General features: G+C 54.3%; 1 protein-coding gene across 2 annotated transcripts in view; it reads right to left on the reverse strand.

The window, feature by feature from the left end:
* The window catches only part of LOC126043081 (acyl-CoA desaturase-like), a 94672-nt gene that overhangs the window by 13236 nt on the left and 57593 nt on the right, over positions 1 to 23843 (reverse strand). The window contains exons 1-2 of one of the 2 annotated variants that reach the window (XM_049810978.1): positions 8031 to 8361; positions 3932 to 4217 (exon numbers count right to left, since the gene is read on the reverse strand). In XM_049810978.1, coding sequence (XP_049666935.1) covers positions 3932 to 4217; positions 8031 to 8057 — 313 coding nt within the window. In that variant the 5' untranslated portion in view covers positions 8058 to 8361. Of the gene's footprint in view, positions 1 to 3931; positions 4218 to 8030; positions 8362 to 23843 lie in introns of those variants that run through there. The other variant, XM_049810979.1, reaches the window with a different exon arrangement.

Below are 23843 nucleotides of genomic sequence, written 5' to 3' on the forward strand. Positions count from 1 at the left end.
CACGTCTATATGACTCACTAGCCTTTACCTCTTCAGGGCCCAGATTCAGACCTCAAGTTATGATGGGAAGCCAGGAATGTGCTAAAGGCATTGTCACCTGCAGTCAACACCACGGATGTTTACGTGAAGAGGTGTCCCTGCTCCAGCAGGTGTCCTTGGGCTTCTGCTCAGTGCACGGGAAAACTACAGCTTTAGACTGTTCCCTCCTTGCCTCCCAGTCCCTGCTAGGCAGGTGAGTTCTGCTAGTCTCAGAAGAAAGATACCAAGAGCAAGGATACACGTGCAGGCTGCCGAAGGGGAACAGCGTTTAGGAGGAGCAAGAGGAGCTACTGTTGCTAAAACCTAACTTGCCCATCTGGCAAAATCAGAACTTCCCCTCCACGCTCGGAGGAAAAGCGCACCCCCTCCTAGTTAAGCCTGGAGAGGACACTAAGAGGAGAGGAGTTGCCAGCAGTAGCCTTGATGGGAAAGTAACAAAAAATGTATGTAAACGTTTTGCTGAACACATCCTTGCGGCTAGTACTGGCTGAGATTTCCAGGCTGTCAGAATTGCCTAAATTACCCAGCAAGATTCTCCTTGGTCCAAAGACGATGCAGCAGCAATATCAGCCCATGTTTCTGGCACCACTGGAAGCGCAGGGAACTGAGGTGTTGTCAGAGCACCATGTCGAGACAAACTGTCACTGTTTTATAGGCATTATTGGCCAGGCCAAGAGGGGGTGAACACAAACGCTGTCAGTCTGCTGTACCAGAGGGCCAGGAAGACAACCTGCAAATCATGTTTCCAGGGAGGCTCAGAACAGCTAGAGAAGAAACTGTCAATCACCTTTGCATCCTGACCTTCCAGACTCAGTCTCTGTACCGTTTGGCGAATGACGCGAGATCTGCCCGCGACCCCTGAAAAGACTGCGCGAGACTTCGTCAAGTGCAGTGGGGAAGACAGTAAATAGAAGGGGAGCTGCCTAGAAAGCCAGTGCTGGAAGGGCTCAGAGAGCCCTCATTATGGTGAGCTCTCACCTGATCAACAACCCCAGCTTGTTCTGGGAAGCTCTGCACCAGAAAGAGATCAAGGGATACAATGCACACAGCAACGCGGAACAGCAAACAGTGACGAAGGCAGGGCTGGAGAGCTTGAGAGACAAAGAGGAATTAGCACACAGAGAAATGACAACAAGAGGACACAGTCACCAACATAACTGGTTTCAGAGGGACAGGAACTTCAAGGAGACGGTGGCCTGGATGAAGAGGCTGTAAGCAGGGGATTGCTCCTTGTAATACAATACAGAAGGTAGGTAGATCGGCCACCAGGCACCACAGCTGCCTGGAGCACCACCGCACAGAACATCTGGGGCCATGTTAGTTTTATATTACACGTACACAGCCTAAGGAAGGAATGATCTGAAAAAGCAAACCAAGAAAGAAGCAAAAACCCCAGCAGCTCCAGAACTACCACTGGGAAAGCGGCTCTGCCCTGAGCCCACGGTGTATTGCCAGGAGCAACGTTAAGTCTCTGCTGCTCTGTCCTTGTGTGTAAAATGGGAACCATAGTCCTCTCCTTGCTACCAGGGCGTGCTGGGAAAATAACAGCAAGTCACTGAGATGACAGCCACAGATGCTTGTATGTGCTAAAGAAGGGTACGAACTGAGAAAAGGGCAATGCAAGAAGGAGCAAGGAGCCTTGCTGAGAAGCCAGACCTGTGGACGATCAAAGTATCCCGGCTCCGGTCAGTACTGGCGGAGAACAGACTACAGGGGAAAGCTCTGGCTTGGCTGCTGGGTGCAGGGAAGGGTGGTCCTTTCCCAGAACAAGTGCCAGGGATGCAGGGCAGGGAGCTCTGTGGAGCTACTCCAGCTTTGGTAAGGCAGGATGGATTTTCAGCCAGTCCAGAACAGCGCAGTTCCCCCAAACTCCAAGTCCTTCTCCCATTCCCAGAGCATCTGTCACTCCAGAAGCCACCGAGGAATCTTGCAGTGCCTCACAGTGGCAGGAGAGCAGCTGGCACTTCACATCAGAGTCGACCGAGCGAGGAGAGCAGGAGGGACTGGCATCAGGCAAAAAGCAAGGCAGATTCCCACAACGTGCCATGGGATGCCACACAGACATCCCAAACAGGCACGCGGTTGCAAAGACACTGCCTCAGAGGCCATTTGGGGGTAAGGTGGGGCTTAGCAGACTGCAAAGCAGCATGAACCTTCCGGATCAAGACGCTCGAGCCCACTTAAGTATCTCGGGGGCGCTCAAGGGAGAAGGGTTGGATGGATGTGGAAACCGCAGCGCATCTCAGCAGCTTGAAATGAAACCAGTAAACCCAACTCACCTTTTCCCTCCTCCCCCCAGCAGTGCTCTGAGGATATTTGGCTGGGGTTGGAGGACCCAGGCTCTCAGCTCAGTGAGAGAAGCCAGCAGCCCCTGCCTAGCCTCCAGCTGAGAACCTGGGGATGGGACAGACAGAGCAGGACCAAGAGCCCTGAAACGTTCCTCCAAGGTCGTGCTGAGGCCGCGTGTTCTGCCCAACCCTGCCACCCCGGGAAAAAGCGCAGCCTGTCAGGTTTTCACAAGGGAAAGGCCCAGCAATGTCTTCTTTCATCATGCCCCCCCGCCCCGCCCCCCACCCCGAAAGGCCATGCTAGCTGCACAGGGAACGTGCCGGTGCCTCTGCTTCTGCAGATGCTGTAGCCAGCCTCTGACCGAGCCCTGTGGCCTCCAGTGATGCCCACCCCCCAGGCCTCTGCCTGTGAGAGGCAGAGATGGTCCAGGAGGAAAAGAGTCAGTCTGGCCATCCAGGGAGCCATCTCTTTCCCGGTCCAGCTGTGATGCTTGTTGCTCACAGCCATCGGGAGGACAGACTTTGAGAGCGTGACGGACCAGGTGGATCGCTCCAGGGCCTGTCCGCAGCTGGGCTGGCCAGGTTGCTGCTCCCGGCTGAGCACTTTGCAGGAGCACCGCTGAAACCAAAAGCCATGCCAGCAGGTCTCAAATTAGACTGTCGCTTTTCGTTTCAGGATGCTCTGTTTCACAGGAAGGCAGGGGCTGGATGCAGTCTCTCAGCCTCCCCACCGGGAGCCGTTTGGCTTCTTGACTTCTCCAGGGGTCCACACAAAGGCTCGTGGAAAGCGAGGCTCCCCTGCAGCTTGGGGCCCGGGCCCAGCTGCCTTTCAAGCAGTCAAAGGAGAAGTTTGGTTCCTACCCAGGGCAAGGTCTCTGAGAAAGGGGAGCTTCGCCTAGCTACCTTCTGCTGGGTTGTGCTCTCCACTGGAATTTGCTGCCTGGAGAGCCACTTATTTATTTTTTGAAAGTTGTCAGGCTTAGTTCCGGGATGATGGGGGCTAATCTGTGCTTTTGTAAGAATGATAAAAGACCTGAGCTTCAGACTTAACTCTTGACTTTTATCTTCAGCTCAACTGTATTTTGTCTCTTTCCCCTCACACGCACGTGGAGGCTCTGTGGGATTTACCCTCCCTCGGTAAAGACGGGAACGGTTCTTGCCTTTGGGCAGCAGCCTCATGCCAAATCATGCCCTGTACCTTGCCTCCCCAGCCACCCCTTCAAGTGCTCTTGCTAGCATCTTTCTTCCTAAGCTTCTGGGACTGTCACAGTATTCCATCACACATTTTCTGTGCTTCACCCCAGAAGCGGCTGCACATTCAGGTGTGGGCCACTTCCAAGCCTAATTCCTGTGAATTGAGTTCATTCTTTAAGCAACCAAGCAGTTCCCTGCCAAATCCTGCCCTCTCCTGCATGACCTTACAAGAGATACTAGCAAGCTCTCCCACAGCTTGCTCCAAAGCTGGCCGAGCAGCTGCTTCTAACAGAAGACCTCCACTTCCTTCTTTCTCCTCCCCGAGTCTGTGGGCCTGGAGGAAAGAAAAATACTACCCAACAGATTCGGGGTTTGCAGATGCCAAGAAACAAATGGAGGAACGCGCTTACCCCATGCCAACGTCTGGATCTTTGCAGAAGGTATCAGCATCAGCCCGAATACGGCCCCTAGATGCAGCAGGCTCATGAGGATGATATTCCTCCAGACGTATCGCAAGGGGGGCTTGGGGCCCTCTTTCTCCCGGTAGGTCTCATCAAAGAGATCATCCACCATGCCCCGGTCTCCTGCCAAGTCCTCGTGATCGAGTAAGTTCTTCTCCATGACAGCATTCCCATTCCTGGTCACCCGGGAGGTGATGGTGCCGACAGTGGTGGTGCTGGGAGAGGAGGAGAACTCCTTGGAGAGGCAGCAACGGACGTTTTCAAGAAAGGAAAAAGGGAAAACAAAACAAGAAGTTGGCGGTTACCAACGCAGGGCATAGAAACACAAGCAGCTAGGCTGGCCGTACCAAGACTCCCAGCCTGCAGTTTCCCTGGAAGGCTCTGTTCTTTCGGCTGAGCCCTTGGCACCAAGAAGAGCCTGCTCTGGCCCCACAGCCATGGCCTGAGAGGGCGGGGGCCTGATCTTCCTGGGGAGAGGAGGTGAATGGCGGGCAGGGTGCAGAAAGTAAAGAAAAAGACTTGAAAGCCAGTCTTTTTTCCACTAGTGGCTTTGGTGAGGTCATTCGCAGGCTGCAAGGATTTTCGTTTTCCTTCAGTTTTATTAGTGGGCGTTTTTAGGTGGGCTTGTGGTCTGGGCTTGCGCATAAGCAGACAACAGTAAAGGAAATCTCGTGAATGAACAAAGAGGTGGGAGAGAAATGCGCTCTGAAACACGGTTTTATTTTAAATCGTCGGGCTGCTCGTGACACCCTGCCTCTTTGTGTCACCCCACCAGGGATCACCGGGAGAACGTCAGGAAGATCCATCCACAGGGGGATTCCTCTGGGGTGCCTCCTTATCTCCTCCTGCCTCACCTTCCAGGCTGGGACGTGGCAAGACCGACACGCCTGGGGATCAGCGGACAGAAGCAGTCAAGCGATGTGCTTCCAGCTGGACCTACGGCTCCTACCCCATGCCTGCTGCTAAGGCTTTCATCCCTCTCCCGCTTTCCACTCGCAGGCAAACCGAGGCACGGGAAGACAAACCTCTGAGCCGAGGCCACCAGCACACAGAGAGGAAGTTTTAAGCAGCAAGTTGGCTCAGCCTGGCTCCCGGCTCCCTCCCGCAAACGTGAGGCAACGTTCCCTCTGCACACGCTTGTTTGCCCTGGCTGAGTGACAGCCTGCCCGATCAGGCATGCATGACGAAAGGAGCAGGCAGGACTGACCCTAATGAGACAGGTCATTGAACCCTGAATCACCGATTTCCATCTCCATCATGACAGCCGCGTGCTTGCTGGTGCTCGCAGCCCTTTGTCAGGCCCGAGCCCAAGCGCCCAACGGGGCTCGACCCCAGGGCTGCCAAGCATCTGGGATGCCAGCGGTGGGAGGGCATGCCGCCCTCATCCCCTCACCTCCAGGGAACCTGCCCGAAGGGCACGTCCCTCCGCTGTCCGCACCGCTGCCTCCACGCGCGACGGGACACTAAAGGTCAGCCAGCAGGAACGGGAGAGCTGGGACCGCGGGAGGGAGAGAGGCCGAGCCGGGAGAGCTCCTTTCCCAATAGAAATCTCTCCCGAATTAACAGCAGATTGCCACCCAGGCGCCGGGGATTCGTCAGAGACCACCGTCCTGCCATGGCCTAGTTTTCCGAGGGAGGCATTAAAATCAGGCCAGGCAGCTTACGTGGCCACCCCAACTCCTCCCTTTCCCAGGGGTAGAAACTAGAGGGTTACAGACATACCTTCCTACGGGGAGGAGCTGACAAAGCTGACAGATGCCCCAAGTTTGGGAAGCAAAATGACATCTACAGTGGGAGCCCTCCAAGTTTTTCCTTCTGTAATCAATCAAAGGTTAGAGAGGAAAAAAACTGGACGTGAAGTATCCTGCTGCTTTCTCTGAACCCAGGCAGCTGCTGAGCTCGGGACTGGCTCCTTCTGCATCCCGGCTATGGGCTGTCACTGCCTAACCTTCCTAACTAAAGTTTTGAGGGTATGATACGCTGAGCTGCTGGAGAATTTAGAGGCAATGCCCCTCAAAAAAACGCTGCGAGAAACGTCTTCTAATCCAGAGATTAGGCAAGGAAGAGTCCTGCCCGTTTCAAAGCGTCAGATATTCTCATCTGGCATTTTGGCAGGAAGGCACAATTTTCCTCCTTGGCTGGAAGACAATCTACCAAAAAGACCCAAGACTTGTCTATGCAAGAAAAATTCCCAACAGAGATCTGGTGGTATAATTAGACGGGTAACGCTCCCCATATGGACATGCTGCTTCCAGAGTAAGAACGTGGGGTTGCAGTTGCATTTTTCTCCTCCGCGACAGCTTATGCCACTGTCAGCGTTACACGGGGGCAGACGAGGAGGAGGGAGAGGGCAGAGAAGACAGCAGAGAGAGAAAAACCTTTTCTTCCAGAGTCGTAGTAGCCACACACAAGGAATTTTACCAGCATACCTATGCTGCTGGAATTATACTGAGGTAATCGAACCGGTCATTTCTCACGTGTAAACTAACCTTAAATCAAAAGGGCTATAAAGCAGCCGTGAAACACAGCTCCACCGTTACAGGCTTGCTGGGGGGGAGCGGGGGGGGGGGGGGGAGTGGGAGGGAGAGCGGGCAGCTATGTAGCTGGAGACCGGAGAAACGAGGAGGAAAGAAAGAGGATTTTTACCCCCTTATGGCCACAGTGGCTGGCTCCTGCGGCTCCTACTGAGGAAAATGGGATGGGGATTGATGTGGGGTCTAGAACTGAGAGGGGGAGGAGGCCAGCTAAAACACTTTCATGAGCTCTCCCCTCATTTCTGAATGACTTTGCAGCTCGCATCTGCACAACAGATGTGTTCCCCCATCTCCAACCCCCACCACACACCCTACCAGCACTGAACACGCCATAGGTGATCCTGGCACCCAGCCAGCTTATACAACCAACTGCAGCTCGAAGGCTCCCGTGCTGGTTCAGCCGAGGGGCCCCAGGGCACTGAATCTCCGGTCCAGTATATTTGAATATGCCCAACATGACCCAGGGACAGGATTCTTCCCAGCCTCCAGGATATGCCCCAAAATACACGCCGAGACCATGAAACACGGTCTCCGCGCGCTGCCCTTGGCATCCGTTGCGGGTGGGGAGAGGAATAAAGTTCTTTACATCGCAGCATCCCCGGAAGGTCACAGCACTGGCACGAAAGGACTGGGGGAGACCCCGCGTGCTGGCACCAGGCAAGACAGCGGGGCTGTGGTTTACCTCCACTCCCCAGCATAGGCAGGAGGGGGAAGGATGAGAAGGCGAGAGCAGGAACACTAGACTCGGCCCCTGCTTCCCCTCAGGCAAAGGGTGGCTGCCAGGAGGGGCGAAAACAAAAAATGAAATCTCTAAAGATCCAACAGCTCTATGTATCTTCTTGGTGCCGGGCTGTTATTCAGACCTTCTTATGCCAAAAATGGGCAGTCTCCCCACTGAATGTTTGCTTGGCTCAGGCAATGCAGACACAGTCATTCATTTCATCCGGGCAGCTGGCCGCTTTCACCTCGTGTCTGTCCTAGAGACGCTACCTGCTGCAACATTTGCCTTAAAAATTTGCCTGAAAGTCAAAGCCCTTTCTTACAAAAAAAAAATTAAAAAATTAAGAAAATAAAAAAATCACAGCCTGAGCACTACCAAAAACCCCACGGCCTCTTGGCACAAAGGACCTTCCTGAACAGCCCCCACCAGCACGCTTGGGTGGATGGTTTTAAGATAAATGCTCAGTCTATCGGAGGGCACAGGCTCCACGGGGAGATAATGCCAGCGGCGGTGGTCCCCGCTTCGTTCACGGGCTCCCCACGAGGCTTGGGTGAGGTCTTAAGCTAGCACCGCATGACTTTGCCTCACGACGGAGAAGTGGCACACACACATGTGTGCACACGTGTGTGTGCGCGTGCACGGACACGCGTGGATGCCCACCCCCCCACCCCCCCCCCCGCCAGGACAGCAGCAGCGCACCACTCACTGCCGGAGCTGCGGAGATGAAGGACGAAGGGGCGAGGGGAAGCCAAAGCACCCGCAGCCCCGGGCCTGCCGGCAGCCCCCCGCTTACCTCCTCCTGCAGCAAGTGCGCAGGCATGGGGCGGCCCTGTCTCTGCTCCTCGGCGGCGGTACGCGGGCGCGCAGGCCGGCGGCGGCGGCGGGCGGCGGCGGAGGGAGGAGGCGGCTGGCTCTTGTCGGCCCCTCGCCGTGCGAGCTGTGCGGCTCGGGGAGGCGGGCGCGGAGGTATTTAAGCGGGGCTGCTTGCTCGGCGGCTGGCGGGGCTGGGCTCTCCGCGCCCCGGCCTCCCGGTGACCCCCTGCCCGCGGGTGAGATGCGCGGGGTCAGCGCGGCGGGCGGCGAGTCGCGGCGGGGGCCCGGCTCTCGGCGTGCCCGCGAGGGGAGGCGGGGCGGGGCGGGCCGGGGGGGCGGGAGGAAGGATGCTGAGGAAGAGGAGGGTGAGGAGGGCCAGGCTCTCGCATGATGCCTGGCTGCCTTTTTTTTTTCCTCTCTTTCTTTCTTTTTTTTTTTCCTTTCCTCTTTTTTTTCCCCCTCCCCCTCGCCAGCCGATTGGCTGCGGGAAATTTGGTGCCACCTCGGCCTGCCTTCGCTCATTGGCTGCCCGCAATCTGCTGTTCGCTCCCCGCGGCGCGCACCCTGCGCGCCCGCTGCTGCCTGCGCGCCCGCTGCTGCCTGCGCGCCCGCTGCTGCCTGCGCGCCCGCTGGGCTCCGCGCGGGGCGCGGGGAGCGCGGAGCGGCCGGCGGCCTGCGCGAGGGGGTGCTGCCGGCCCTCCGCACCCCCCCTTTCCAACGACGGGGGGCTGGATGGGGGCTGCCCCTCGTGAAATAAGGGGCGCCCGGGGGGCGTCGGGGAGCGGCGGTGGAACCCCGCGCCCCTTCCCCAGCTGGGTGCGGAGTGCGGCGGGGGAGGAAGGGGCGTCAGTGTAAAACGCCTGCTCTGGATGGGGGCTCTGGATGGGGAGCGCGAGAGAGACGTGTATATATGTATATGTAAATCATACACCTCTGTACAGAAAAGCACACCCGCAACTGTGTATCCGGATAGGCGTGTAGATCTGTGTAGGTGTTTACCTCGATAGGCAAAACCAGTCTGGAAAATGTCGGCTGTAACGCTTTAAAGAGAGTCCCGGCCGTTTTCCCCCAGGAAACAGTCCCTTTTGGCGGAGGGCGGCAGGAAAAAGGAGCAGCTCGGTTTGCTATCGGCTATTTTCCGTAACAGCCTCCTCGCTAGCCAGTAATGCCAGCAATAGGAAAATCCAGGCTCGATCCCGAGGAGGCCTTCGCCGTTAAAAGTGGAAAAGAGTGCCCTTACAAATAAAACCTTGCTGGTGGCAGAGCCCGGAGGCAGCTCTCCTAACCCCACCGTGTGGCCGCCGTGCCAGGCACTCTCAGCCGTTTCGCACCAAGGTTGGGGTGCCCCAGCGCCATCACCCCGGCCAGGACCTGTTTCCGCACCTTCCCCCACTCACGGTGTTTCCCGTGTTCAATCCCCGCTCCCCGCTGACACTCGAGACGTCCTGGGAGTGGAACAAGGATGGTCAGAAGCCATTCTGAAGTGTGCCCCTATCCCCTCGCACGTATCCTCTCCGGACGGCTATCCTGCAGCGATGGAGCTGGCCACGTGAGGTGCAGACGGACAACCAAGATCTTGCAGAGTCCATCCCCGGGCTGATCCTGCTCAGGCATAGTGGGGCTGATTCAGTGGCAGCTGTCAAAAGTGAGCAGCATTGTAATCGCTGGGAGGGAGAAGTGACGATGAAAAACAACAGTAGCCCAGTTGTTCCCTGGATTTAGAGGTGTCCAGCAAAGGGGGGAAAAATATGTCGCTCCTTTTTCATTTCACTGTGATGGATGAAGAGGCCTGCGAGCGGTCTGTGTTTTAGTTTTGCATTAGGAACTCGAGCCTTGCCTGCTTTCTGAGGCACAGTGTTACAACAGAGAGCCCACATCAGAAGGTGTTCCTAGACGGTGAAAGCTGACATGAGTCAGAGAGGGACTTTTAACCATCCCTTTTAAGACTCTCCGTTAAATGTTTGGTTAACAACACTGAGGGTTACTGAACGCTGGGGAGAAATGATGCTTCAATTAAAGATACTGCCTACTTTGTATGTGAGTATTGGAAGAACTATAAACCGCTAAAAACAGCCCTAAGGAAATCAGACTCCTGCTATCTCCAAAAGAAAAACAGAACGGAATAAATAAATAAATAAATAAATGGTAGCACTTGTTGATTAAAAAAAATAATCAGCAGCTCATGCCACACGGAGAAAGTAATCTCAATGCCACAAACCAGGGGGAGAACTGGAAATGCTACCGGTGGGTGACAAGGAGGCTTTGGGGCATTCAAGGTTTGCCATTTTACGGATACTCAGACCCACCAGAGCCCTTTCCTTTCCCACCGGTTTCTTTCCTCAGACAGGGAGCATGGCTAAGAGGGAACTTACAGGGCAGCTCGACTTTGCCGTCCTCTAAAATTAACACCACGTCTGGCTGCTCCCACGCGCCAGGAGTAAGTTTTCTGAACATTCCCCTGCCAAGTTATCCTGGGAGGTGAACATCGCATTTTTTCTTGTACGGACGGAGAGACGGATCTTGACCATCGTTGGGGCTGTGCTCACCTGGCAGGTTTCGGACCTACGTGCTAAGGACAGCCCTGAGGAAGGCCCTTCACAGCACAGTCAGCTTCTCCAGCTGGCATTTTGATCACTTCTGGAACAGGTTAACGCTCCTGAAGGCGGCCACGAGGTTCAGGCATTGACATCTTGGCGAGGTGCGCAGGGTAGTTTGCTTTCCCAGTGTGTAAATTGCGGCAGCTCCAGCCTTGCCTGTCAAAAGGCATTTTGGCCATTTGCGGGCTGGCGGCTTGGCTGTGCCATGCCAGCCAGCCTCCCTCCATGGAGAGCTGCCGGCTGGGCGATGGCCAGCAGCACCCTGCGCAGCCCTGGCCTCCACCACGGGGCCCTGCCCATCTGTGTCTCTGCTGCAGACTCCTGTCTCAGTTCTGCTGCTCAAGGCTTGAGACGAGAGGGGGGATCGCTGGGCAGCCCAGGTGGGAAACCAGCAATGTCTAGTATAGGCACAGCGGTACCATTTAAACTGGACTTCTCCTGATCTAGCTGGTATCTCTCCAGATGGGCTTTTCCCTCCTGCCAGGGAGAGCTGCCCAGCTGAGCCTTCAGCAGAAGTACGTTGCTGATGGAGTTCACCGACGCTGCTTAGCAAAGATTCAGCTTCAGCCATCGCCCCCAGGAAGCTGATTCAATTCTTCTGCATCTGGTGACTGCTGCCTGAGGTCGTGGTCTTTCGTAAATGAGCTGATGCAATGCTAGGGCCATGGTGCAGGGCAGCGATGAGCAGAGCCACGCCACAGGCAGCACAGGCCATGAACTTCAGCACGGGGTCTCTTTAGGAACGCGTGGTCCAACGTAAGGCTGTTTCCACCTTCCCGAGAAGTCCTCCCCACAGATTCATGACCCAGCTGAGGCACTGTGCTAGTGAAAAGCTCTTGGAGAGTACTTTTTGTCAGAGGGTCTCTCAGTTTTTTATCAAGGTTGGGGAAAAAAGAGGCACAAACCAGCAATGGGGGTCATCACAAGAAGCTATCTGTGAGCAGAGTCCCTAGGAGAAAGAACGGCTGCATTCCTCTCCTGGGATGCACTAACCAGCCTGGTTTTGCTACCACAGTGCCAGGATGCAGGGAAAAAGCATCAAGGCTAAGCTAAGGATATTTCACCAAAACATTTTCCTTCCTACTCTCCCCTCAATAAAACCCCACCAAACAAACCCCCCCAAAGGTATTGCTTTTCCATCTAGCAGTAAGTTTTGCAAGGAGATTTCATCTGGTGTCGACATATTGGAAATTTTAGTGAATTTCCTCAGTTACTCCCTCCAAAAATGTTGAAAAAGCCACATACACAAAAAAGCTTGCTGCAAGGGCTTTGCAAGGTTTGCTTCATGTTGTTTGTTTATCTTCTTTGCCAGCCTTCCCTGTCTACCCCTTTTTCTTTTTCTTCTATTTCACAACTGGAAGTTGAAAAAAAAGAAGAGGGGACTCAAATAAAAGAGGGAATAAGCTGAAAACTGGGGAAAGAGCTGACCCCTGCCACTTCCCCTCTGCCAGAAATAAAGGTTTGCAAAAATTCTCCTAGGATTATTTTTCTGCATCTCTTGCGTTGTTTTCCTGAAGAAGTGTGAAGCAATTTCAGCTTTAGAGCTTTTTCTAGTGATAGGAGAATCATGCCATGGGCCTTTCATCCAAGGAGAGGTGCAGGGGTGGTTTTCTGTCATTTCACCAATCCTCCTTTCTTTCTCCTCCTTCCCCTCATAAAGAATCTGCTCTTCAAAGGCATCGAGCCCTCTCTGCAGAGCAGATGAACACCAGCATGGTTCACCACTGCTGGCAGCAGTTTCAGAGCTTAATGGTCCCCCTGGTTTTGACAGGTTGACTTCTGGGCACAGTTATGTGTTGCAGAGAAATGAGGTGGGGGTCCACGGCTACAGAATGAGTTGGGACGAGACCTGGCTCACACTACAGGAACTCAGAGTTAATGCCTGCCTGAAAGGTGATGGCAACTGCAGGTCCTTCAGGATTGTCAGTCACAGGAGTTCAGATGCCAGGGGATCAGATGCCAGCTCGTGGGGTTGCCACCCTTGTTTAATATTGCTTTCTCCCCTGGACTTTCTTTTGGAATCTGGTAACCCTGTGTTGTATTTTCACACGCCCTTCCTCTGCCAGGAAAGGTAGCAAATGGCTTTCCTTTTTGGAATGGAAAGCTAAGACTCTTGTGTAGTCACCTGGCTCCAGAACCTGCGGCTCGAGGAGTCGGATATCATGGCATCTACCAAAAGTGAGGTTTATGTTTACAAAAAATGGCATCATCTTGCTCGCTTGCTCACTTTCAGACGTGTTTCCTCCCCTCCTTAAAACATCACCTCTTGCTGCATAAATTCAGTGGATCCCCCAAACTCCTGAAGATCCCCTGCTCCATCCTCACCCTTAAAGCATGGCTAAATTCAGTGTGGGTTACCTGGGCTCTTCAGTTAACAGCTGCTATTGGGAGCTCCCAAAAGAGCAGCAGCAGGCAACCCCCCAGCTGCCTTCCCACAACTGCCTGGGGAAGGGCCAGGGCTGAAAGAAGAAGCTGGTGCTCACTTTGCCACCTCGTTGCTGCTGCGTGGGACATGTGGCTTTAGAGAGAGGCGGTAAAGTAGCAGAAACCACTGGCGTGTCATTGCCAGGGTCAGAAGGGAAAGCAGATATGACTGGGGTGACAGGCCATGCCGCCCGACTGTGACCAGGATGGCTAAATTCCCTGCCATTGGTGCAGTAATCTTATCAGCAGCGAGCATTAGGCTGATAACACGCTGATGACTGGGATGAGGTGCTTACCTCTGCCCTTTGCCCCATCCCTTGCTGCCTGACTCAGTACCAGACCCCCTGCCCATCCTCCTCCCCTCCTGTTACCCCAAACAGGCTTTGCTCCCAGTCCTCGGGCTGCCAGCAGCAAGAACCCAGCCGGTATTGTCTAAACAGGGCCATACAATGGGCAGCATTGTTGACACTGGATTTTTGCCCTCATTAAAGATGACCTCACAGCCCACCCCTTGGCCACTTCAGCCAGCCCCTCGGGACTGTGAGGCTGTCTTTTGAACTCGGGTAAATAAATTGGGAGAGGAGGGGGAGAAAGGGATGGGGAGCAGAGGAACACAGCCGTCTTTGTGTTGCCACCCTCTCTTCAGCACTGGTGCTCTCTGGTGTCTTTCTACCCACATCAGACACGGCAGGCCAGGTGCCAAGGAGCCAGCATGCTGAGCTCACCCTCCCCGGCCTGCCTGCGTTCGCTGGGCAGTGACACCCTCCGCGGTTCTGCAGCCTCCCTCCTTCGGGTTGCAATTTGCTCCGGTCATCTCGGCTGTCCTTTCTCCTCCTCCAGGCCTTCTGTGCCTTCCTTCCCACACCTGCAGCCCACACACCTCCTGCCTCTTCCCTTCAGGCTGAGACCATCCGCCCAAGCATCCTCTGCTGCCAGCATCGTGGAAGTGCCACGCAGGGACCTGGGGAAATGCCACCTCCTAGTGGCAGCTCTTCCGACGCAGCGTCGGTGGCGTGGGCAGTGCCGCACCGTCCCCTGCTCCGTGGTGTCACCCAGGTTTAGACGCAGCTAACACACCTAAGATGCCAGCCGCACCTGAGGGTGGATCCGTGTGGGGAGAGAGGTGATGCTGGGGGGCTGTGAGCGTGAGCCCTGGGGACGGGTTGCCACATAGTCAGCACAGGGGCAAATTGCAGCACCAGGAAAGGATGAGGGCACATCCAAGGTCAGTTTGCTGCTGCTCCTGTTGGGCAGAGCGCGGCGTCCCATGCCGCTACGTATCCTCTTTCCACCATTGCCTTCTACCCTATCTCCTTGCCGCAATAGCGGCCTGGGCGTTCGGGGGCTGCCCAATGCTTAAGAGAACAAAAACGGTTCCCCAAAGTTAAAAATAACCTGGGATCTAGAGGTCAGGAAGACATCTCCCCTCCAAGCTGCCAGCTGAATCCCAGATATTTCTTCTCCTTCTGGAGAGGTTTCTGATAGACTCCTGTTAGGGAAAGCAGGCATACCCTGGCAGGGAGAAACTGGTGGGGCTGCCCCGAGAACGCATACATGCTGCTGGCATGAGAAGCAGGAAGGACAAAGGGAAAACTTGCCGGACCCTCGTCCCAACCTTCCCTACTCTAGGCTTAGCAGTGGCACACAAAGGAAAACCTCAAAGGTGGGGTGCGCCTCTCCCTTCCTGCCACCCCCAACTTTGCCTACATCCATACCTCAGTCTCCTTTAAAGTGAACGCTTTCTCTCCTCTTGGGCAATGGGACTAGAGCAGAGAGCTGTCTTTGTATTCCTCCAGAAGCCAGCCTTGCTTTTCCTCATTTCCCTCTTTGCTTATCCCAGTGAAGAGCTGTATCTTGCGAGCGGCATTTTTGTCGTCTGTAAAGAGGAGGTGGTACTTGTGTCCTTTGTCCAAGTCCATTCACAACTGAAAATCCTTCAGGATTCCCACCCGAGCAGAGTGCCTCCCCACCGTGATGTGTGATGGGCTGCGGCAGTGTGCATGGCTGGCCGAGGAAAGGACATTTGGAGTCCTGAAGGAGAGAGGTGCTACAAGCTGTTACGTTTCTAGCCAGGAACATTTTTAGGTCTCCTTGCTGGGAATGAAGCCCTTACCCGCCTGCCTGGTTTAGCTGCCTTTCCAGGTCTTTAAAGAACCTGTCTACCCTGTCTCCTTTAGAGAATGAAGCTGGAAACACACTCTTCCCTTTCCACATCTACTCCCTCACTTAAAGAAAAGGGCTGCAGACCTCTGGGTTCATGTCAGTTTGGGTGGGTAAAATGCCCCGTGCTAACCTCGTGTTTGCGTTTGGAGTGTTAATAGGGGGAGAGATCTGTTGCAAGCGTCAAAGAAATCCTGGGCAGGTAACACGGAAGGGACCCTGCAGTCCAATGTCTCCTCTTAGCTATTTCTGGTTACCTTTTTAAAGTGTCCTTGTTTTGTCTCTGAAGTCTTGTGGCAGTGCTAACACAGAAGTCTCATTCAAAAAGTCAACCTGCAAAGGCCGCTTGCAAAGTCTGGTCCTCATGGAGAGCTGCAGCAGAGGATCGACCACCACATGCATTCACGCATTCACTCATTCACACAGCAGGCATTCGGTGTGTTCTGGAAGGTATGCGTTTTGCTTCCTCCGAGCTGTGTTTGAGGGGGTCATGTTTGCAGAGAATTCAGGTATAAGCTTCGAGACCAACCCACGCTGGACCTTCTCTAGTTGATAATGCCAGGCGATTTTTATCCCTGAGTCTTTGCGAAAAGCAAGTAAGGTAAGGGCGAAGTAGCAGAATTGTATGGCTTTTGGTGTAGAGTTACAGGACATTACCACGAGTGTTCTTACCCTCCTAATTTTACCTAGATGAGGATGCTTGTGGAGGTTTTGGGAAACTGGGCTAAGGGCACCCACTTTCAGAGGGTTGCTGGAACGGCTCTGGGATCCATACCTGTAGTGCAGCTACTCTGAATGTCCCTGCTGATATATGTGATGGAAGACAGATCAAGCTTCCTACTTCTGCAGACTGTACTAGACTAGGAAGAGTGGAAAATATGTTGGAGGTCACCCTGCTTAGATTTCCGGTAAGATCTTGGCAAATGGGATACCCGGACTGAAATAAATAGGATGCAATTCACTAGGCAAGTACGAAGTTCTAGCTGGCGGGGAAGAGTCAACCGTCCAAACCTATGCTGGGAGAGTAACTTGGTGAGATGGCAGTTCTGCAGATAAGGGTCTGGGGGCAAGAGTGGAGCATGTGCTCACAATGTTGTGCTACTGTGAGCAGAGAGAACTGTAGATGAAGAAAGAGTAGCATAGGGAAGACACATGGAGTAACCGTCTGGTTCTGCTTGGCACTGGGGACACCTCAGCACTGAGGTTTTGCTTGGTTTGCCCATTGTGCCATTCTGCTTTTTAAATAGTCTGCTGGCTCTGTGTTGTGCCTTGGGAATAACAACGCTGCAAAAGGAATTAGGTATAAAGATTAGCAATCCTAAAACTTGAAGAGCCTCCCTGAACAGAAGAAGTAACACACAGGGAGAATCCAGGCAAACTTACCCTGTTCTGCACCAGCAAAGCTTCTCTTCCATGTTGACACTGGGCTGCGCAGCTCTGGGGGATGGATGCCCGTCAGGACGGCACCTCTCAAACCACTCGCAAAGGGCTGCCATGTCACCCCCCCAAGGATGTCCCCACCTGATCACAGCTTCTGTAATATGCTGGGAGCACCCCACGGGGACCCCAGCTAACATGCCTGAATGCTGGGGTAGGAGTCTGGAAAGTGCTGGAAAGCAGGTAACAGCTAGCTGGTGTGCAAACACGCAATGTTGCCGGCGACTGGTAGGGCCCCAACTCCTCCTCTTTCTCAATCAGTCAAGTTTATCCTTAAAGAGCTGGCTCAACCAGGTGATTGGCTCATCCCTGAATATCGAGCACACGTAGCGTCTAATCCCCAAACTGATGCCAGCCTCTGGCTTTTCAAATGGCCACCTGAGCCCTTCTTATCTTGTTTTCCTACCTATAAAATGGGACCTTCATGGATTATTTGGAATGACACGGCCAGGAATGAGTAGAGGAAAACAAGTACTGTGCAGCATAGGACTGGGCAGGTTGAGTTGATATTGCACTGTGGACAAATGATTTTCATCTAAACAATGGTTTGGTTAGAGAAAACTGGTGGACAAAGGCGGAAAGGTGGGGAATCATTTTCAGCTCCTGAGGAATCTGCCTCTCTGGTCTCTAGCCAGGACTTGGCCAGCACCATCCCCCCGAAAATCAGTGGAGTGAGCCCAGGGCATGTTGGGGTAGGACTAGGGCAGCTCTTTGGTGCCCAGAGGGTGCCTGCCTTGGTTTCCAAAGGTGTCAGGACTCCTCGTTCTGCGTGTCCTCCCTGGGGCTCACGACTGGATCTCAGGAGGTGCCAGGCCCTCAGGTGCAGGGACCCAGCTCTTGCCCTGGTGCTGCTGGATCCATCACAGACACCCTTGGGATCTGTCACCCTTGGGGACAGGGTCTCTCCTCTTCTGCATGTGGGTGCTAATGTGAGTCTCAGCCAGGGACTAGGGGGAAAACCAGCGCCAAAATGCCAGCAGTTGACACCTGAGGGAGAAGGAGAGGAATATTCCTGCAGCAAGTGTCAGAGATGCTTGAGGTTTTGCTCTGGAGGTCCCTGATCTCATCGCATCTCCTCTCTAAAGTTTGCTCCAGGCATGCTGGGAACAGGCAGGGTGAGTTCTCACGGCCATATACGAGTTACATGACAGGTAAGCAGTGCTGAGGATGTAAGTTTGAACGGCTAACCCAGTTTTATCCCTCTGGCCCCACCCCTCGGACTTTCCCTAAATTATCTGCATGGGCTATCTGCATTGTCTGCCCCTGCGGGAAGGCCCTGAAAGGTGGGAGCGCTCCCTCGGTCTCTCGCCCAGCCCCTCTCAACATACAATGATTTAACTGCAAAGAGCCTGGCAACTTTCAGCAGGTGGCTGCTGGTGGGGACTGTGGTACTGCCCTCCATGGCACGTGTCTGCCCCTTATGCTGCAGCATGTGGATGATGTGCAGGGAGCAGCAACCTGCCAGAAAAAGCTTTCACAGGTGGAATAAATTGCACTCCCTTCATCCCAAACACCTGCACTGGTCCTCAGGCAGGATCGATAGCTGAGTGCTCTGCCTTGCTCTTGAAGGCTGGCTGCCTCTCACCTGGTTGGTGGGTGTCTCTGTAGCTCTGTCCTGGCAGTGGCAGGATGGGTCTTGTTGGGGCTGTGCTGGCTCTTGCCCTTATTGTCTTTATTAACCAGGGTGACAGTAGGCAGTAATCGACTGGGTTTGGCAGGGGACGCCAATGTGGTGTAGGAGGTAAGTGCTAGTGGGACTGGGATTCTCAGCGCTCGTGGCTGCTGCGGGATGTGGTCCCAGGCAGTAGGAGCCAGCTGAGAAAGGGGCCGTGCAGGTGGGACCAGCTGCACGAGGGGGACAAGGCATCGAGTGCCCAGGCGGCTGTCGTGCGCCGCCTGGCCCAGGAGGCCTTGTGGAGCCACAGCCGAGCCCGAGTCGGCAGTGCCAGAGGGTTGCTAAACGAGCTCACAAAGCTTGGGCTGTGGCAGCAGGAGTAGCAGAGGTCACTGTGTGAAGCCATCCCGACACCGGGAAGGCACCAGCTGGAGAAATGTGCTCGGCAGTGGGCACCGTGCCCTCAGGGAGGGAGCAAATTTGGGCACAATTCAGGAGGGAGTGAGGAAAATAGGAAAGAATGCGAGGTGTGTGCTCAGTCTGAAGGAGCTTGGTGGTGGCGGCTACAGGAGAAACAAAGGGAGGCAAGGACAAGGCTGGAAGGAGACAACGATCCGTTTCCTCTCCGCACTGAACGCGAGGGAACGGGGTTACCTTGCAGTAAATGAGATTGTTACCAGGCCTAACTCTGGCTCCCAAATCTTGCTCAGCCTGCTGGGACAGTGGTCCAGCCCGCGCCTCCCCCCGTGCTGTCCTCTGGCCCGACACAGGCAGGCGTCTGAGGAAGTCGGCAGCTGCGATGGCTTGCTGTCACCGAGAAGAGCCATCTCTCCCTCCACCCACAACCTCCCTGGGACAGGGGGGACCCTCATGGAAAAGGCAGCTGCCCCAAAGCCACGTTACTGGGTGGCTGCTGGGATGGCAGCACAGGTTTGTCCTCCTGCATGGGCTTTGCTGCGCGTGCGTGGGAGCTCTGGGCCGCCTCTGCTCCTATGGAGGGACCACCTGAAGAGCTGGCTGCGGTGGGAGAACAGTGTTACCCGGCCGGGGCGAAGAGCACACGCTGGCCCCTTGACCGGCGTTTCGCAAGCGGATTCTGCGTGTCAGCACTGCTCGCCAGCCAGGCCTCTCGGGGCCGGGGCCGGGGCTCTGCCGCCCGCCGTGGGCGGCCGCGGCGGCGGCGGCGGGAGGACGGAGCGCTGCTGCCACGCGGTGGCCGGGGCCGGGCGGCACCTCGCCCTCGCCGGGAGCGGGACGGGGAGCCCGGGGCAGGTGGGAGCCCACCCGCCTTCAGAGCGGGGTCACAGGCAGGGGAGCGGGGATGGGAGGGGGCCAGGTCCCGCTGCCGCCTCGCGTGGGTCTCCGCTGGTGGTCTGCCCTTCTCCTTCCCATCAAGCTGCCGCTTTTCTGTTCAGTGCGGTCCTGCGCTGCCGCGCGGCTCGCAGCTCACCCGCTTGTAGAGAGCTTCACGCTTTGGCTGTTTGCAGGGGAAAGGGAAGAAATCGGGAGATGGATCTGGCCCGTTGACTCCTGCAGGGTTGCCGCAGTCCGGCAAAACCTGCAAGTGTAGGATTGCAGCCCTCGAAGCATCCCACGGATCTCAGCTGCCGAATTGCACCCCTGGCAGGGGGACAAGTGCCGGAGGTAGGCCGGACCCAGATTGCTGAGGGGTTTGAACGCCCTCCTCGTGGGATGCATCCAGAAAGTCAGAAAAGGTCAGTGATGCTTCCGGTGAGCTTTCCCCAACGGGGCAGCCCTGTGCCAGTTTGTAGCCAAGAGCCACGTGCTATAACGTTCCTGGGAGCTGCCCAGCAAAACTAGGTGGTCACAGTAGTGAGTTTAAGAGCTTTACTAAACTCTTAAGCGTGTAATCGGTGAGTAGATGAAAAGCACTGAAGTACAAATAATAGCCAACGAAACCACTCAACATTTCAATGCAAGATTTACTGTGGATGAACTGGAAAGAGCATAGGCCTTACCTACGCTTCAGAGACTAAATGCTTAAAAAAGTGCTGGTGCATCTAAAGGTGGGAAGACCAGCAGGAACACAAGTTGAGGAGGAGGGGAACAATGCCACAACAGAGACCTTCTTTGACTAAGTCTCCCATTATATGAATTATGGTATTCCATCAGGAAGCTGGGTGTAGTGATGCTGTTTTCCATCGTGCTTGCTTCTGTTAACAAAGCTGATGCAAACTCCCACCTCACCTCTCACTTCTGATGTTTCCTGTTATTTTTTTCCTATCCGCTAGCCTACGCGTGAGCATAACGTTCACCAGTTTAGGCCGGTACTGTCTCGTAAGCTGCTTCTCTTCTTCAGCTAGCCCTTCCTACTTCTGTAGATTTAAACCATAGATTTACTACCTTATCATGGAAGCATACTGAGCGCTGTTAGAGAAGGCCTCTTTGGGACAAAACAGACAAGGTAGTGAGTTCTTGGGTGTGGACCTCTTCTTGCTGGGGTTGAGCTACAGAAAGGCAGGCTGCGTCTGCCAGGAACCTGGTGGGATGGGAGTCTGAAGGTCTTCCTTGCTCAGCTCTCTTTGCCTGCCATAGAAGATCCAGCCAGTTTTCTCACCGCTGCGCCTGCTTTTATTTTCTTTCCTATCCGTGTAACCTGCGAGTCCTCTAAGGGAACAGGCTATGCAGGGGCTAAGGATTCCTGACTACTGGAAAGGCCTTTATGGTAGAACGCTTTTCTCTAGTTGTATGACACACCGCTTGCTGGCTGGTTCTTCACTTTGTGCACAGAGATGTCGAGGGAAAGCAGCAAGCGGTCTGTCTGAATAGTCAGTGGCTAGGGTGAAGAGTTCAGAGGAACAGGCCTTCCAAACAGGTGTTTAAAAACCAGCCCATGCCCTTTCAGGAGAAACCAAGGAAGAGTGATCAGCATCCCTTCCTCTCACCTCATCACGCTTATTCAACACGAGCCTGCAACCTGCTGTATTCTCAGGGGTATGATGCAGGGACTCGCCTGCACTTGGCAGGTGGCTGGGCTGGGGAAGAAATCTTTGATCCGAGCCCTGCTTTGCCTTTGCAGGGACACTGACAGGTGTTTACTTGTCATACGCCACGGGACACAGGCTGTGGGTGTCCCTCCTTGCTGGCTGGGCTAAATCGGGGTCAGAGGAACACCCCGTAACCAAACGCCCTGCCACTGGCACTGGCAGCAGCCCAGCCTACGGGAAGCGGCTCTTTGAGCACCCTGAAGGAAGCTGCTTGACTCTCTAAGCGTGGGTCACCTCTGGGAGTGAAGTGCTCGTTGGTTGCCACCCCAGAGCCAGTTGCATTGAACAGGAGGAAGTACGTTTTGCGTTCAAGCCAGGCCCCTTAGGGCACTTGCGCTTCTTTAGGTGCGATGCCCACCTGGGTGTTCGTCCCTGGCCACAGTGCTTCAAAGACAGACTTTCCTCTCGGTAGCGCCAGTACAAGGTTGGCTCGGGCAGCTCCTCGGAGCGCAAAGCATGCTTGCTGCGGAGATGCAGCATCGGAGCTGTTAGCCAGCTTCTGGGTGTTCTTTCACGGCCATCGTGTCACATCAGGGCTCATCAAGGCTGGACCGGCCCTACTGGAATTGGGGCTACAGGAGCTGTGCGGCTGCTGGAGAGTCACTGGCGCAGGAGAGCTCAAGGCCCTGAGCAGCCAGTGGGAGCCATGGGGCATGGAGAGTCCCATCCTAGACCCCATTCGCAAACTGAGACTGCCATGCTGAACGTCCTGGGTAAAACCAGCGGGAAGGATGTCCGCAAGGCCTCAAGTGCAGAGAGGACATGGTGATTGGAAGTGCAGGCTTTAATGCTTTTTAGCTGATGTGCAACTCAACAGAAAATTCTGTAGCAGGTGTGTGTGGTAACAATGCACACAGGCCCATATGCGCATCCGCATGTATTGCAACGGAGGTTTAAGAAAACGGCACCCTGCAGGGTGATAGTAAAGGTTATTCATCATCAATATCATACTAACAGACCAAGAATATTCAGTTACGAAATTCTGAAAGGAGGAAGAATGACCATTTTCTTGTAAAGGACCTTGTAACTTCTTCCTACACCCGCTTCCTTCTGCTCAGCCGGAGTTGCACGTGCCATTCCCCGTGAGTTTGCAGCCAGCCAGTGAAATCCCCACTGAGGGCCATTGCACAGGTACATGAATGCAAGAGCTCTCTCCATTGTGTTAGGAAGTATGTGTTAGTAAATATATATTTATACATATACAGATGTTTGTGGAAACTTACTGCCAGGTTGTACAACACAGCAACAAGTTTCTATAGCTCAGTTTCAAGCTGTGCTTGTCCAAGATGCGCTTCACTCCCTCTCCACCTTCTCCTCCCCCTCGGATAGATTTCTCCTGATGGATTGGAGACACGTAGGGGTGCCTACTGATGCAGTTCCTGCGTCTTGGTCCGCAGACAGCAGCTTTCATCTTTCGCGTTTGCTCCTCAACGAGTCTCTCGTGAGACGGTTGGATACCTTAACCTCTGCACATTCTTAGAACAGGAATGGTATCAAGGAAGTCAAATGCAGAGAAAATCCGCTTGTTTGATGCAAAAATGGAGATAGCCAGAGGAGGCTTGGTTCAAATGAAAAGTAATGAAAACACATTTATGTTAATAAACTGTGCCGGGGAAATTTTCAAAGTGCAGCATAAGCAGCTTACTCGGCACCGAGGGACTCTGCTTGGAATTCTACTTTTCCCCTTCTGATGTTTAACAGTCGATTAGTACTGCCACCACCACTTTCCCATCCTCTCACCCTGACAGAGTCCCCAGGGATAACCACCAGCTCTAGCTCAGCTCACGTTGCCTGGAAGTGGGAACCAAGTGCTCGTGTGTGAGTTGCAGGGGAACCTGCTGAAAACGGATTACTGCCAAGAGAATGGACATAGTACCATAAATAACACGGGAACTTGAGTGTAGAATTATTTATCCACGGCTGTGCCTTTGCTTGTTTGTTTTAGTTGCAGCAGAGAGTGACTACAGTATACGGTGTAGTGCTATAGCTTTCTTGTACAAGGTTTCTCAAGAATGAGACCTCTGGGGAACCTTAAACCCCTGTGATGATTATTAAGCTCCTGGAAGAAAACTGAAAGGACTGTTCAAAATCCAGATAGAAACTGGTTGTGTTATTGAGCTGGACACTTCAGTCCGGGTCCTCCAGCAAGGGGGTAGGGGTGGGGAACTGAGGACCTTCGGAGCTGAGCTTCCAGTCCTGCTCAGCGCAGAGAGTTAGTCTGGAACTGGTGTCCCAGCATCGTCTCTGGCTGATGAAGTAAGTTCCCCCCAGGGGTGCTTCAGCAGTGGCTGGTGAGCTCCTGGAGAGGCTGTCCTCCTGAGTCTGGCAAGCAGATTTCACTTCAGTGAAATCGCAACAAGCGCCTGCTCTTTATTAACTGACTGAACTTTTTTCTAACCATGACACCTAAATGCTTTGTAGTTCTAACTCAGTGTTCGATACTGCTGTTTGGGGGGGATTTATGAACCCTTTGGTGCTCTCTTCTCCTTACACTGGGGATTTAAGGGTGGGACGTTGTCTCAAGGTACGTGTGCTTGGCACCGCAAGCCGTA

The sequence above is a fragment of the Accipiter gentilis genome, chromosome 9 (genome assembly GCF_929443795.1).
Source record: "Accipiter gentilis chromosome 9, bAccGen1.1, whole genome shotgun sequence".
Taxonomy (NCBI): Eukaryota; Metazoa; Chordata; class Aves; order Accipitriformes; family Accipitridae; genus Astur; species Astur gentilis.